General features: G+C 40.3%; 1 protein-coding gene across 1 annotated transcript in view; it reads left to right on the top strand.

Moving 5' to 3' along the window:
- Positions 1-1,649: 1,649 nt before the first annotated feature.
- The window catches only part of KMO (kynurenine 3-monooxygenase), a 55,938-nt gene continuing 44,036 nt past the window's right edge, over positions 1,650-13,551 (top strand). Inside the window, 1 exon segment of the mRNA XM_039222964.1 lies at positions 1,650-1,718. Within this exon segment, the coding sequence (XP_039078895.1) occupies positions 1,665-1,718 (54 nt within the window). The 5' untranslated portion in view covers positions 1,650-1,664.

Below are 13,551 nucleotides of genomic sequence, written 5' to 3'. Positions count from 1 at the left end.
CTCCTGTCTAAATAAATCAATAAAAATAAATAAGTAAAAAATAAAATGAATTTATTTATACAGAAGTTCAAAAAGAGGTAAAACTAAACGATTGTAAGGATGCATATATGTCAATAAAATTATAAATAAAAGCAAGAAAGTGATAATGTCAGGACGGCAATTGCCTCTCTGAAGGATGGCTGTTAGATAAGAGACACGTGTAGATTTCTGGGCTTCTAGCAATGTTCTTTTTCTGGGCCTGAATGGTGCTTACTTTACAATAAGTGTTTGCTATACAATAGGTAAAATTGCACTACTGTATTTCTGTGTGTGTGTACTTAACTTTTTTGTGTTACAGCCCATGATTTAAACAAAGAAGGAGAGAGTTCTCTATATAATGATATGGAAAAATTCTTGAGCTATATGTTGTAAAAAAAATAGGGTGTGGGAAAGTAAGAGTGTACAAAATTAGCAAATTTGCTACTATTTATGGAAAGGAAGGGGGAGAGAGGGAGGGGTGGAGAGAGAGAGAGAAGCTTTAGAAGATCAGGGTAAAACAGACACCAAACAGGGCTGTCTTGGGGCAGGAGAAAATGGGTGGCCAAGGGACAGAGTCAGAAAAGTGACGATTCACTAGAAGACCTTTCGTTGCATCTTTTGAATTTCACACCATCTGAATGTATTACCTATTCAAAATAAATAAATAAAATGACCTAACAGTAAAAAAGTTTTCTAGCAACTCTAACCCTACTTACCCACAAGGGGCCGCTATTCGATGACAATTAACTAGTTCCTCACCAGGGAGAAACCTGAAGACTGGCCCCTCTTACCAGGAAGTGAAGTGCCATCGTTTAGTTCTTACTTGACTCTACGCTTCACGTTCCAGGAGAGGAAAAAAAACTTCAATTCACAAATATGCACCAAAAATACATAATACATATGTAAAGTGGGATGAAAAAAGACAAAAAGTGGAGAGAGAATATGAATCCGGAGGTGAGTTTACAATAAGCACAGCCTTCACTACCTCCCCTGGAGTTAATGCACAAGTTAGATGTTAAGGTTTCTTGCATCTGATGCAAAAAGAAAAAAAAAAAGGGAAGTATGGTCAGTGACAAATTCACAGCCTTGCTCAGGAGAATATTAATATTAGGAACAAAATTTTCCCTAGGGGTCTGTTAAAGACAGCCATACTCATCCTGACTGGCCTTAACGGCCATAATCCACACACCGGTTTTGACAGCAAGCCACCCCTCTCTCCTAGAGAAGTGTAAGATGCTTTGGGACTTCAGATGAGGGAAGTTTCATTCATGGTTAACCATGAATGAAAATGAAAGTAAGCACGCATGCTGCAGAAAAAGAAGAAAAGCTGTAACACTGTACTTTTAAAAAAAAAATTCCGCTCTTACACGTAAGATAGAGAGTGGCTCTCTTCACTTGGCTGGGTTTTTCAAAATTTGGTTATTGCAGTGAATTCTCTTTTCTCCTAAAGCTGAGCTGTTTGTGCTTCGGGCTACTAAGGGGTTAAATGCTATGCTCTAAGTTCAAGGGGAATTAGCCCTGCTCACAGGCTGCTGGTTAGCACAGGCAGGGCTCTGGGCAATATAAAGGCGGGGAAGGCAGCAGCCGGGACACTTGGCTTCCCTTGTGACCGGAGCTACAACAATTATAAAGACACTTGGGCAGTCATGGAATCATCTGACGTTCAAAGGAAAAAAATAGCTGTCATTGGTGGTGGCTTGGTAAGGATCTATTTGGATATATTATTCCTGTTAGTGGTATTGTATTAGTCGTCACTATTCTTAATAATTGTTATAAATCACTTGTACAGATTGTTCATCTTGTTGTGGAACTTTCCTGATATTTAAAGACACCTACTTTAAATGGGGTATCAGTTTTCATGCGCTCTTTCCTAGGAAAGCTATTTTCTTTCCATTAAGTACAAAGGTGTCTGTTTTCCCTTATCATTTTGGATTAGCATTTCTTACAAACAGAACACAGAGCACTGGGTGTTATATGGAAACCAACTTGACAATAAACTATTTGTAAAAAAAAGTATTAAAATAGATATTAATTCTAAAAAAAAACAGAACACAGAGCAAATTGAATTTGATTTATTCCCACGTTGGCTATGTTTATAAAACAGATATTAGTGTAAATCATCATTTTGATCAAAACATTTGCCTCATTTGGTGAATAACTCAGTTTATACTGTCTAATGATAAGAATAAAAGCTGGTGCAAAATTACTTTGTTGGACGTTTGCAAGTTATTTGAGTAATTGAGAAGATCACCTAATTGGTTGCCTGACTTATTTGGCTTGTCCAGTGGAGCACGTAAAGTGAGAGTGAGGGGCTCCCATGTCACCCAGCAAATGAGATGACATGTGGAGTCGAGTCTTGCCCCACACCTAGAAAATATAGGAGAGCTCTCTCCTCTGCTGCTATTATCTTACCAAAGATAAGTAGGGCTGCCTGAAATAATCTATATTGTTTTCTTCTCTCAACAGAACTCCTAGATTGGAATAAAAATATCACCATTAGTAAAAGCTTAATCGTTTTGTTTTCACCTTTGCTATAATCATTTCCAGGCTCTTAGCTCAGAAGTATTCACTCATTAATTTGCTCAACAAAAATTTCTTAATTTTTGGCCCAATTTGCACCAGACATTGTTCATGGCTGCATATAGATGAGTATAGTTTATACCACACGCATATTTATATAGCAGGTGCTAATTTTGTCTTTTGGTCTGCCTTCACTGTGATCTTTCCCCAAAGCACGGCAACAGAACATTTCTGGTTCTACATTTCAAAACGCTAAGGGACGTTGTCACATGCCATGGTGGTAAATGCATGTGACATAGGTTGTCATTTTTTTATACTGGGCTTCAGTCCAATTCTTTCCTATCAAAATGTTGAATAAAGTGAGAATTCATATATCCAACAGAATAGGATTGGGTGCGCGGTATTTGCCAACACTGTGTTGTTTTAGTTACTAGGAAGACAGTGGTGAGCATTCCATGGAGGTGAGGGAGAGTGGAGAAAAAAACAAATACATCCTTTCAGTGAGAGAGAGACCTTGTAAAGAAATGCAAATAGGGCAAGGCTGTAGAACGTCCTCACCGGTGTCCATTTAGAGTGTGGCCAGGGGTGGCCTTACTGAGGGGCCTGAATGATAGAAGGAAGCAACCATGTGAGGGGCTACAGAAAGCATTCCAGGCAGAGGGAAGGGCCGGAAGGGAAAGGCTGAGGTGTTCAAGGAGCACACAGAGAGGCAGAAGGAGCGAGGCCGCAGATGAGTAGCTCCACAGGAAAGAGATGAGACAGCCAGATCCTCTGGGGTCTTAGAGGGCACGGCAAGGAGACCGGAGTTTACTCTGAGCACAATGGGGAACCACTGGAGGACCTGAGGCAGGAAAGCGAGTTTTGATCTTAAAAGATCCCTCAAGCTGGTGTGAGGAGAAAGCCTGGAAAATTTTAAGACAAGCTAGATCCGCCAAGAGGCTGTTGTGTGTGACGAAGGTGGCAGCAGTGACGCCTCTTAAAATGTCTTTAATCAAAGGGGAGACCAACTATATGATTGCATATATGGTTTTGGAAGGCATAACAATGTGGCTGTCATCCATGCACGTCTCGCTGGATACCATTCAAAGTCTTCATCATGCAGCCGCTCCATTATCTGGGCACATCCGTGTGCTAGAACACAGAAGACTTGTAGTAGAAACAACCGCAGTTCCTCTACAAAGGAATTCTATCCACATTATTGTGCAGCGTCATACCTAGGAATCGTGTTTGATTCCTTTTTTCATTTTACGCAAACCTCCTTTCCTCTTTTGCTTCCCCAGTAAGCCTTGGTGGCTTTCTATCCAAATCGATTTCAACTCTGGCCATTGGTACCACTCCAGTCCAAGCCACCATCAACCCTCACCTGCGTCCTGTGTGACACCCCACCTTCTACTCGTCCACAGACAGTCCATCCTCCACATCGCAGCCACAATGGTCATTTTATTTTATTTTATTTTATTTTCTGTATTTATTTTATAAGAGAGAGAGAGAAAGCATGAGCAGGGGAAGGGCAGAGGGAGGAGAAGAGAGAGAGAATCCTAAGCAGGCTTTGCACTGTCAGCGTTGAAGTCTGATTCGGTGTTTGAGCTCATGAATTTGTGAATATGACCTGAGCCGAAATCTAGAGTCCGAAGCTTAACTGACTGAGCCACCCGGGCGCCCCCACAATGGTCCTTTTAAAACATAAGTCTGGTAATTATCACTCTTTGCTAATGCCTTCCAATGGTTTCCCGTTGCAAATAAAACAAAATCCAACTCTCTACCAAAGGCCCTACTTGAACTGAGCCTATCTACCAGCCTGGCTTCACCCGTTCCCTGTTTTATGTTTTTAACTATTATCTGTCAGCACCCAAAAATACACACTTCATTTGTTTTGGGTTTTAACCTATTTATTGAATGTCTATTCCAACTAGAATATAAGCATATTTACCAATGTATTTCAGTGGTTATAACCATGCCCCACATTACTTAAGGTTTTTATTTAGTTAGTATTGGATAGACGAATAAATAAGAGGGATGAAAAATTCTCTTAATGCTATGAGCATGAAGAAAATGTGTGACAATGGACGATAGCTTGAATATTGAGCATATTATGAAAAAAGGTATTAAATAAAGCAGTTCAAGGTTAAATTACATCCATACAGGACAAATTAAATTTCTTGCCCATATTCTTTCCTGTGTCTTTTTGTTTACTTTCCCGTTCTCTTCTTGCCCATGGCCCATATTCTAGTACTTTATACTGTCTAACACATTAAAGGCTCTCCCCAGTCCCTAAGGGGAAAAAATGCAACAGAGTTGAGAGCTTTTACTTAGAAGTCCAAAGAATACACTGACTTAGCTGGAGTGTTTTTGTTTTTTTGTTTGTTTTTGGGGTTTCTTTTTGTCCAGTGGTGGCCTTACCTAGTGAAAAGTCACCTTCTAGAATTGTTCTTGCCTTGCTGTAAGTGACCATCTGATCCTGTGATGGACCAATTAATTTCTTTTCTTCAAAGACATGTCAAATCAAAGAGGTCAGAAGGAATCAACAGATCAATGAAGAAACTCTTATGGAAAAACTAAAGATGAAAGAAACAAAGCCCTGATCATAAACTGGTGAAAGTTTTACGAAAACCTTAACCTGAATATTTAGAAAAGTCACCGTATCAACTTAGACATCTTCCTCCTTTTGTGATACACTGCTTCCTACACCCTTCCCCTGCTGATGGGGTTACCTCCTGGCAGGTGAAGTATCAGCCCATAAAGTCCTCTTCCCTCCTGGAAATGTCCACAGGGTTTTGTTTGTCTTTATGATATGGCTGCATTCTGTAAAAGTTATTGATATGCACGGGCTATTTCCCCATTGAAGACATTTAACCTTCTAAATCTTGATATTGTCTTATCTTTGGGTCCTGCTCCCTTCCGTTTTTAAAAGTTATCCAGGGGCGCCTGGGTGGCTCAGTCGGTTGAGCGTCCGACTTCTGCTCAAGTCATGATCTCACGGTTTGTAGGTTCAAGCCCCGCGTCGGGCTCTGTGCTGACAGCTAGCTCAGAGCCTGGAGCCTGCTTCAGATACTGTCTCTCCCTGTCTCTCTGCCCCTCCCCTGCTTACGCTGTCTCTCTCTCTCTCTCTCTCTCTCAGAAATATATAAAATCATTTTAAAAAATTAAAAATAAATAAATAAAGGTTATCCCAATGCCTTATACTGTCAAACCCACTACAATATTTTGTGTGTATGAGTTTGCTTTCAGAAGAAAGTGAGGAATCACGCACTTACAGGTTGTGGGCAATCAAAGGAAAGGGAAGAATGTTTTCCGTCAGAATGGTGTCATAAAGAATGTCTTTGAAAAAGGATTTGAAAAATAACCTCTACATTTCAGGCTGAAAGGAGGTCTAGAGGTGTAGCTTTCCAATTCTAACAAGTTAGCCTCAGGGGAAAAAAACCACCATAGAAACTTCTTTATTCTGTGTTATAATATATTTTTTTAAGTTTATTTACTTTGAGAGAGACAGAGAGAACACAAGCGAGGGAAGGGCAGAGAGAGAATCCAAAGCAGGCTCCACACTCTTAATGCTGGGGACGATGTGGGGCTCAAACTCACGAACCGTGAGAAACCAAGAGAACCTGAGCTGAAACCAAGAGTCAGATGCTCAACCAACTGAGGCCCCCAGGTGCTCCTGTGTTTTCTCTTTTTACAAAGTGACAAGCCAGCGACGTCAAAAGAAATTCTACCTAACCCGTCCAGTGTCCTCAAGCTATGTTCATCCTCAGGTCCTTGGCATTCAGAAATGCTGCTTCTGATGACGGTTTTCAGTGGTTGGCAGTATGGTAGAAACACTCCAGCCGAAGGGCACTCTCAGTGACGGCTACAGCTCCTTGAGCCCTCATTTTCTGGGGGAAGCCAGGAGCTGTAGCTGCAAGAACTACTGAGGAGTCCAGGCTCAGCTGTCACCGCTGCCTGTGCCCACCTGTGTAGCACAGACTCCAAGGACGCATCGTGGGGTGTCATTGAAGGGTTTCTTCTGTCTCCCCTGCTGACAAGCAACCCCCCTATGCACTGTTTTGTGATTCATTCTCCCTATGTTTGACCCGGCAAAATTCTCCTTGGAAAGGTATTTAGAGGGTAAAGTCTTTCCAAACAACCGAATGAGGAGATTGGCAAATTTTGTGACTTGTCCATAATCATGCCCTGTCCGCTAGCATTCGAGTCAGGTTAGTGACCTCCGTTGATGAAACGGCCTTAGAAGCAACTTATCCTTCACTCTAGGAGAGGGCGTGTGTCACATCTATAGACATTAGATTCCCTCATGGATTTATAGGTTCAAAGTGACCTCGAGGCTGTATTGGAGTTAGACTGCGTTTCTGTCCTGTGTTCTTAGGATCTTTCCACCTCACCAGTCGCTCGTCACTCAGCTGAATGTGACAGAGCAGCATTTGGTCATGAGGGGAGTGTAATCAGTTGGAAGCCCAGGAAATAAGACAGAATAGCAGATCGCTCCCTCTTTTAACCCTCAAATTTGACTGCCTCATTTTCACACTTCCTTACCCACACATCCTAGCTTTGTTCCTGATCTAGTCTTTACAAAAGCAGAAATCAAATGTCACCTAGAATTTTCAGCTTTGCCAAATATCCTAGACACATATAAACCATCAAGAATCTCTAATCTTGGGTCAAGGCCTATGAATAGCCTGGTTTAAGTGCACACTTTTTATTTTTTGCAAATATTAACGAGACAAACCATGTAAAGAACATAATTACCATGAGCCTTTATTCTTATTTTATTAATATGAAAGTAAATAAAACTATTCACTCCACTCTTGATTTCTACTCCCCAGTCACCGAACCCTATATATGAGAAATGCTCATTTCTGCACTAATATCACCTTCTTAACATTTAAAAAAAATGTTTATTCATTTTTGAGAGAGAGAGAGAGAGTGCTCATGAGCCTGGAAGGGGCAGAGAGAGAGGGAAATAGAATCTGAAGCAGGTTCCAGGCTCTGAGCTGTCAGTACTGAGCCTGATGTGGGGTTCAAACCCATGAATCGCAAGATCATGACCTGAGCTAAAGTCGGACACTTAACTGATTGAGCCACCCAGGTGCCCCTGCACCTTCTACCAACAGGAGTGGAGTGGGTTTCTCTGTGGCTGTGGAAGTCATCCTGAACTTGCTCGATGGCTAGGACAAGTTTTGATCTCGCTCTGTACCTTTCTTCAATCTCTTTTGTAGTTCTCTTTGTTCTCTGATCCCTCTCATCAAATAGGTTTACGATTAGTATTTAGCTGTATCTCTAGTTCTCCAGGAGGTAGGACTAACATTTTGAGATTTTTTTTCCTTTTTTTTGCTACCCAGACAAACTCTTCAGGTGCCTCATGATCTACAGTGTTGCCTATGTAATACAGATTGCTCATTCACCCTTCAGAGTTTGCTTCATTTCCTGCTGTGTGAGCAGTATCTGCAATGGAAGCAATAGCGTTAGACAGCTCAAAGCTTAACTGCCTCAATGTTTAACTGTCTCTTTCTCTTTCCTTGTCATGTGTCCCTAATACTTTCAGACAGTTTGTCCATGATCCGCACGTATATTTATCCATTCAAAAAAAAAAAAAAAAGAACTCACTCACTCATATGCTGTTGGTGATCTAACCTGATTCTTTTTTCTGGAAGATGGTTTGAAAAACCTCTGTCTCTATCAATAGTCTTAAAAATGTGGGGGAAATTGCAGAAAGCAGCACCAGCCATTTCTTTCTTGAAGCTGGCCTCAGAGAGGTATTGCCTTCAGAGGAGCAACTATCCTTCAACCTAAGAGAGATGAGAAGCAATTAAGAATCGTTAACATGGGGGTGCCTGGGGGGCTCAGTTGGTTAAGTGTCCGACTTCAGCTCAGGTCATGATCTCACGGTGTGTGGGTTTGAGCCCTGGGTCGGGCTCTGTGCTGACAGCCAGCTCAGAGCCTGAAGCCTGTTTCAGATTCTGTGTCTCCCTCTTTCTCTGACCCTCCCCTGCTCACACTATCTCTCTCTCAGAAATAAATAAAACATTAAAAAAAAAAAAAAGAATCGTTAACATGGTCTCTCAAAACACCAAGCCTGGGGATATTCAAAACTTGCAACAAAACCTTAAAATAATCTTGTCCCACACATTCTCAGTTTCTTTCACCTGCTTTGTAGCTACTCCAAAAGCAAAACCTGAGAAGATCAGGCAAACTCCTCCGACACTCTAGGCTGTCAATGTCCTCTCCCCAACTCATTTCAGAACCCCTTCTTTCTCTCCTCTCTATATGCTTTCATTCCCCTGTTATCTTTATTCCTGCTTGGTGCTAAGACCCAGGAGCCAGTGGGGCACCATTTCATTACTGCGATTTCATCAAAAGAAATGAATGAATGCATTATGATTGTTTATAATTCAAAAAATTGAAATAACTTCAATGTCCAAATATAAGGTCATTGCATACAATGAAATGTAAAGCAACTGTTTTAATATTTTGATCTAAAATATTTTCTGGGGGCTCCTGGGTGGCTTAATTGGCTAAAAGTCAGGCTCTTGGTTTCAGATCAGGTCATGATCTCACGGTTTGTGAATACAAGCCCAGCATCAGGCTCTGTGCTGATGTGCAGAACCTGCTTGGGATTCTCTCTCTCTTTCTCTTTCTTTCTCTCTCTCTCTCTCTCTGTCCCTCCCCTGCCCATGATCTTTCTCTCTCAAAATAAATAAATAAAAACTTTATAAATAAATAAATTAAATAAATAAATATTTCTGACATGGAATATAGTCATAGTATACGATTAATTTTTTTAAACAAATTCATAAAATATAATCTAAAACATGCTACCATTTTTAAGAGGAATGTATGTTTTATATACATAAAAAATTTTACCACTGGTTCTCCCTGGTGGTAAGATTGTGGGAGATTAGTTTTCTCCTTCATGTTTATGTGTGTTTTCTAATTTTTTTTGTTTACAAAACGTTGATTTCCTACTATCAGGTATTGTGTTTTGGACTAGAAATAGAAAGAGTGATAAAATATAAGTCTTTCCAATATCATTACTCTGGGCACTTACAGCCTGTGGGAAAGTCATACAAGAATGTAAATAAATAATTCATTTCATGGGGAGAGATATTAAAAAACATATATTCATACAGATATCTGTGGAATTAGATCCTCCTCTTTTGGAGGAAGAGAGGTATCAAGAAAAATGGCACAGAGAACATGAGTCTTGAAGGAAGGCTAAACATTTTCCAAACATAGAAAGCAGGAAAAGATAGTTCAAGCAAAGGGAGCATTATATTCAAAGGCATGGAAGTATAATGATTCACGGCATATTCAATAAATGAGCAGTGACTTTGGCATCCCTGTGACAGACAGTGAACGGCAAAGAAATGAACTGAAAAGAGAAGTTGGGGTCATATGTAAGAATCTTTTAGTTCATGTTGAAAATTTGGGACTTTTTCCTGCAGGCTTGTGAAGAGCCAACAAGGGACTTTACGACAGAAAAATTTATCCTCTAATTTTTGTTTTAGGAGACACCCAGTCCAGTGTGGAGAATGTTGAATAGGTAGAGACTGGAAGGGAAGATTCTTGGAAAACCATCACAGTAGTCCAGGTGAAAGGTCACGAGGGCCTTGGAAAGAGAATGGAGGGTGTGGGGAGAGGGTCTATTTTTAGAAGGGTTCAATAGGCTCGGTAGGACTTGTCGCTTGATTAAATGAATACTGGCAAGTAGAAAGGGGTGTTAAATGTTCTCCAAAGTATCCTGGTTGATTGAACTAGTGGGCAGAGTTGCTATTACCAAAAATATGGAATCCAGAAGGAGGACATCTGAAGGTTGAGGGAGGGAACAGGTGGAATTTGAGGCATGTTGAGATGGAGATGCCTGTAAGATCCCTAGGTAGAAAGTGGTCCACTGGATAGACATGAGTTCAGGCGAAGGACCAAGGGTAGAGAAAAAGTCCTAAGAACATTCATAGTAAGTGTGTGGGGCATTCACTTTTTCATCAGAGGAGGAGGAAAATCAAGGCTACTGTTTGGCCTCAAAGACCAAGTCCAGTTGATAAAGGTTGGAGAGTCCAGGGTAAGACTTAAATATGAAAACATGTGGGGTGCCTGGGTGGCTCAGTCAGTTAAGCTTCCAACTTCAGCTCAGGTCATGATCTCATGGTTCGTGGGTTCGAGCCCCGCGTCGAGCTCTGTCCTAACAGCTAGCTCAGAGCCTGGAGTCTGTTTCAGATTCTGTGTCTCCCTCTCTCTCTGACCCTATCCTGCTCACACTTTCTCTCTCTCTCTCTGTCTCTCTCTCTCAGAAATAAATAAAACATTAAAAAGTTAAAAAATATATATGAAAACATTTAACATATGCAATAGCACTCAATTCTAGCAGATGTAATCATTACTAAACAAAGTGTGAAGACATTTTCATGTGCTAATTTCACAGTGAGTGATGTTAACAATCTGGTTCTTTTCATTGTACTGCTATGTTCAAAGACCAAATTCTTGAGAAATCAAAGTATTGTTCAAAGAGTGTGAGGTATATTGGGGCGCCTGGGTGGCTTAGTCGGTTAAGCGTCCGACTTTCGCTTAGGTCATGATCTCGCGGTTCGTGGGTTCGAGCCCTGCATCTGGCTCTGTGCTGACTGCCAGCTCAGAGCCTGGAGCCTGTTCCAGTCTGTGACTCCCTCTCTCTCTGACCCTCCCCTGCTCACGCTGTCTCTCTCTCTCTCTCCTAGAAATAAATAAAACATTAAAAAAAAAAAAAACAAAGAGTGGGAGGTATAAAGAGTCTTTTCTGTTTGGTGACAAACTCAGGAAGTCTTATGATTCTTAGGGAGAATTTTATGTTTCATTAAGTCAAAAGTAGTCACACCGTTTAACATTACATTATCAGATCAATTTCAAACACATTATAATAAAGAGGCATAAAATGCAAAAAATTTTTATAATCATGATACCCTTTCCAACTAGGGTCAGGATTTATAAATTAAAAGTTACAGTTTTCTAGGACAATCACATGAGAACCCACAGAAACTTGGTGAATCCTCTTGCATAAAAGTGAGACAGCTAAACACCAGAGAAGCATATTTCCTCATTTACATAAAAGAAATTTTCAAACCATATTTTTAAATTTTTTTTTTTTTTTTTTTGAGAGAGAGAGAGAGACAGAGCGTGAGCAGGGGAGGGGCAAAGAGAGAAGGAGACACAGAATCTGAAGCAGGCTCCAAGCAGACTTGGGGCTTGAACTCATGAGCTGAACCATGAGATCATGACCTCAGCTGGTCAGAGGCTTAACCGACTGAGCCCCCCAGGCTCCCTTCAAACAATGTTTTTAATTAGTAAGTTAGGCATCAATATTATGGGTCAGGGTGGGGCCAAACACATGACTTGTGAAAAAAGAAGTCAGAGGAGACAGGAAAAGAAGGCAGAGAAACAGGAGAACAATGGGCCAATCCATAATTATGTATCCAAGGAATGGCCTCAGAGCTCTCTTTATGTACAAACAAGCTTGACTAGTTGTTATTAAAGCTTTTAACTCGCAAACTATTCTATGGTTAAACAGTTCACTCTTGTGGACTTTAGTGACTCAAAACAGATTAGAGACATTTTATAATTGTCTGCAAACTTGTTAGAACCATCCTTTCTCTGTCAAAACTAAGAACTCACTTCATAGAAAGCCTGCATTGCTCCAAGGTATCCTGCCTCATTTCTTCTCTCCTCTTACTTCCCTCATCTCTAGTTATGCTGAGAGACCAGCTGAGCCTTAACTGAGAGTTTGTGGTGGGCTCACAGTTGTGTACATGCATTTTCCTTTCCATTTATATCTTTATGTCTTATTAGCCTTTTTGCCAGTATAACAACTAAAGAAGATGCTGACAGTTCCAATTAAGCACATTTTACAGAATGTGAGAAGGGGAAATAAAGGTAGAATGAAAAAAACCATTTTATTAGCTATGTTACTAACCCTTCTAGTTGAGCTTGTCTAACATCTACTGGTATATCTATATATATTTTTTTATTTTAGAGAGAGAGTGTGCAAGCTAGAGAAAGGGGCAGAGGGAAAGGGAGAGAGAGATTTTTTTAAAAGGCTTATTTATTTATTTTGAGAGAGAAAGAGTGGGGAAGGGACAGAGAGAGGGAGAGAGAGAATACCAAGCAGGCTCTGAGCTGTCAGCACAGAGCCTGACTTGGGGCTGGATCTCACCAACCATGAGATCATGATCTGAGCTGAAATTCAGTCAGATGCTTAACCCACTGAGTTCCAAGTATTTTTATTTTCTTTTAGTTTTACTTGAATTTTAGTTACATATAATTGGGATTATAATCTTGGTTTCAGAACACACTATGAACACACTGTGGTCTTGCAGAATACTTTTATTTACTTTTCTTCTTGTTTATTATTAATAAAAAGGAGTAGTAACTCAGCTCACATTGCCAATGACATCTATCAACCTCTGTGTTAATTATAAGCACTGCCCTGAATCTTGTGTTTATCATTCACTTGCATATGTATATATATAAGTTCTATGTATATATGATATATTTATCTCATATAAACACACATAAATAAAACACATATATGCTTCCAAAATTTATGTGTATCCATATACCTGTGATTTAGGGTTGTCCTTATTTATCAGAGTATCGTGCAGAATGAAATCATCTGGAGCTTATTCTCTTCACTTATAGTATTACTAAATTCTTTCATTGTGTGAATATGCCATGATTTATTTGTTCACTCCTCTTTGATAGCCATTCAGTCTGTTTCCAGTATTTGCCTGCTTTAGTTATGGAGAGTACTGCTCTAAACATCCTGGCTTGTGCCCCCTGGGCATATGCCTTGAAGAGACATTGCAGATTTATCAGATATGTGAGTATTTAATTTGACAAGATCATTGCTAGTTATGTATAAGAGTTTCCACTGGGCGGCATTCTCCCTAACACATGATTTTTCACGAGCCAAGATTATGTCCAATCCTATTGTGTTGACGTCACCTGATGTTCCATCTCCCCTTGCCCCATGAGGAACCATGTATACACAAGAAATGT

This window comes from Hyaena hyaena, unplaced genomic scaffold (genome assembly GCF_003009895.1).
Source record: "Hyaena hyaena isolate Hyena2069 unplaced genomic scaffold, ASM300989v1 scaffold_1226, whole genome shotgun sequence".
Lineage (NCBI taxonomy): Eukaryota > Metazoa > Chordata > Mammalia > Carnivora > Hyaenidae > Hyaena > Hyaena hyaena.
This window is presented reverse-complemented; position numbering and strand designations above follow the sequence as displayed.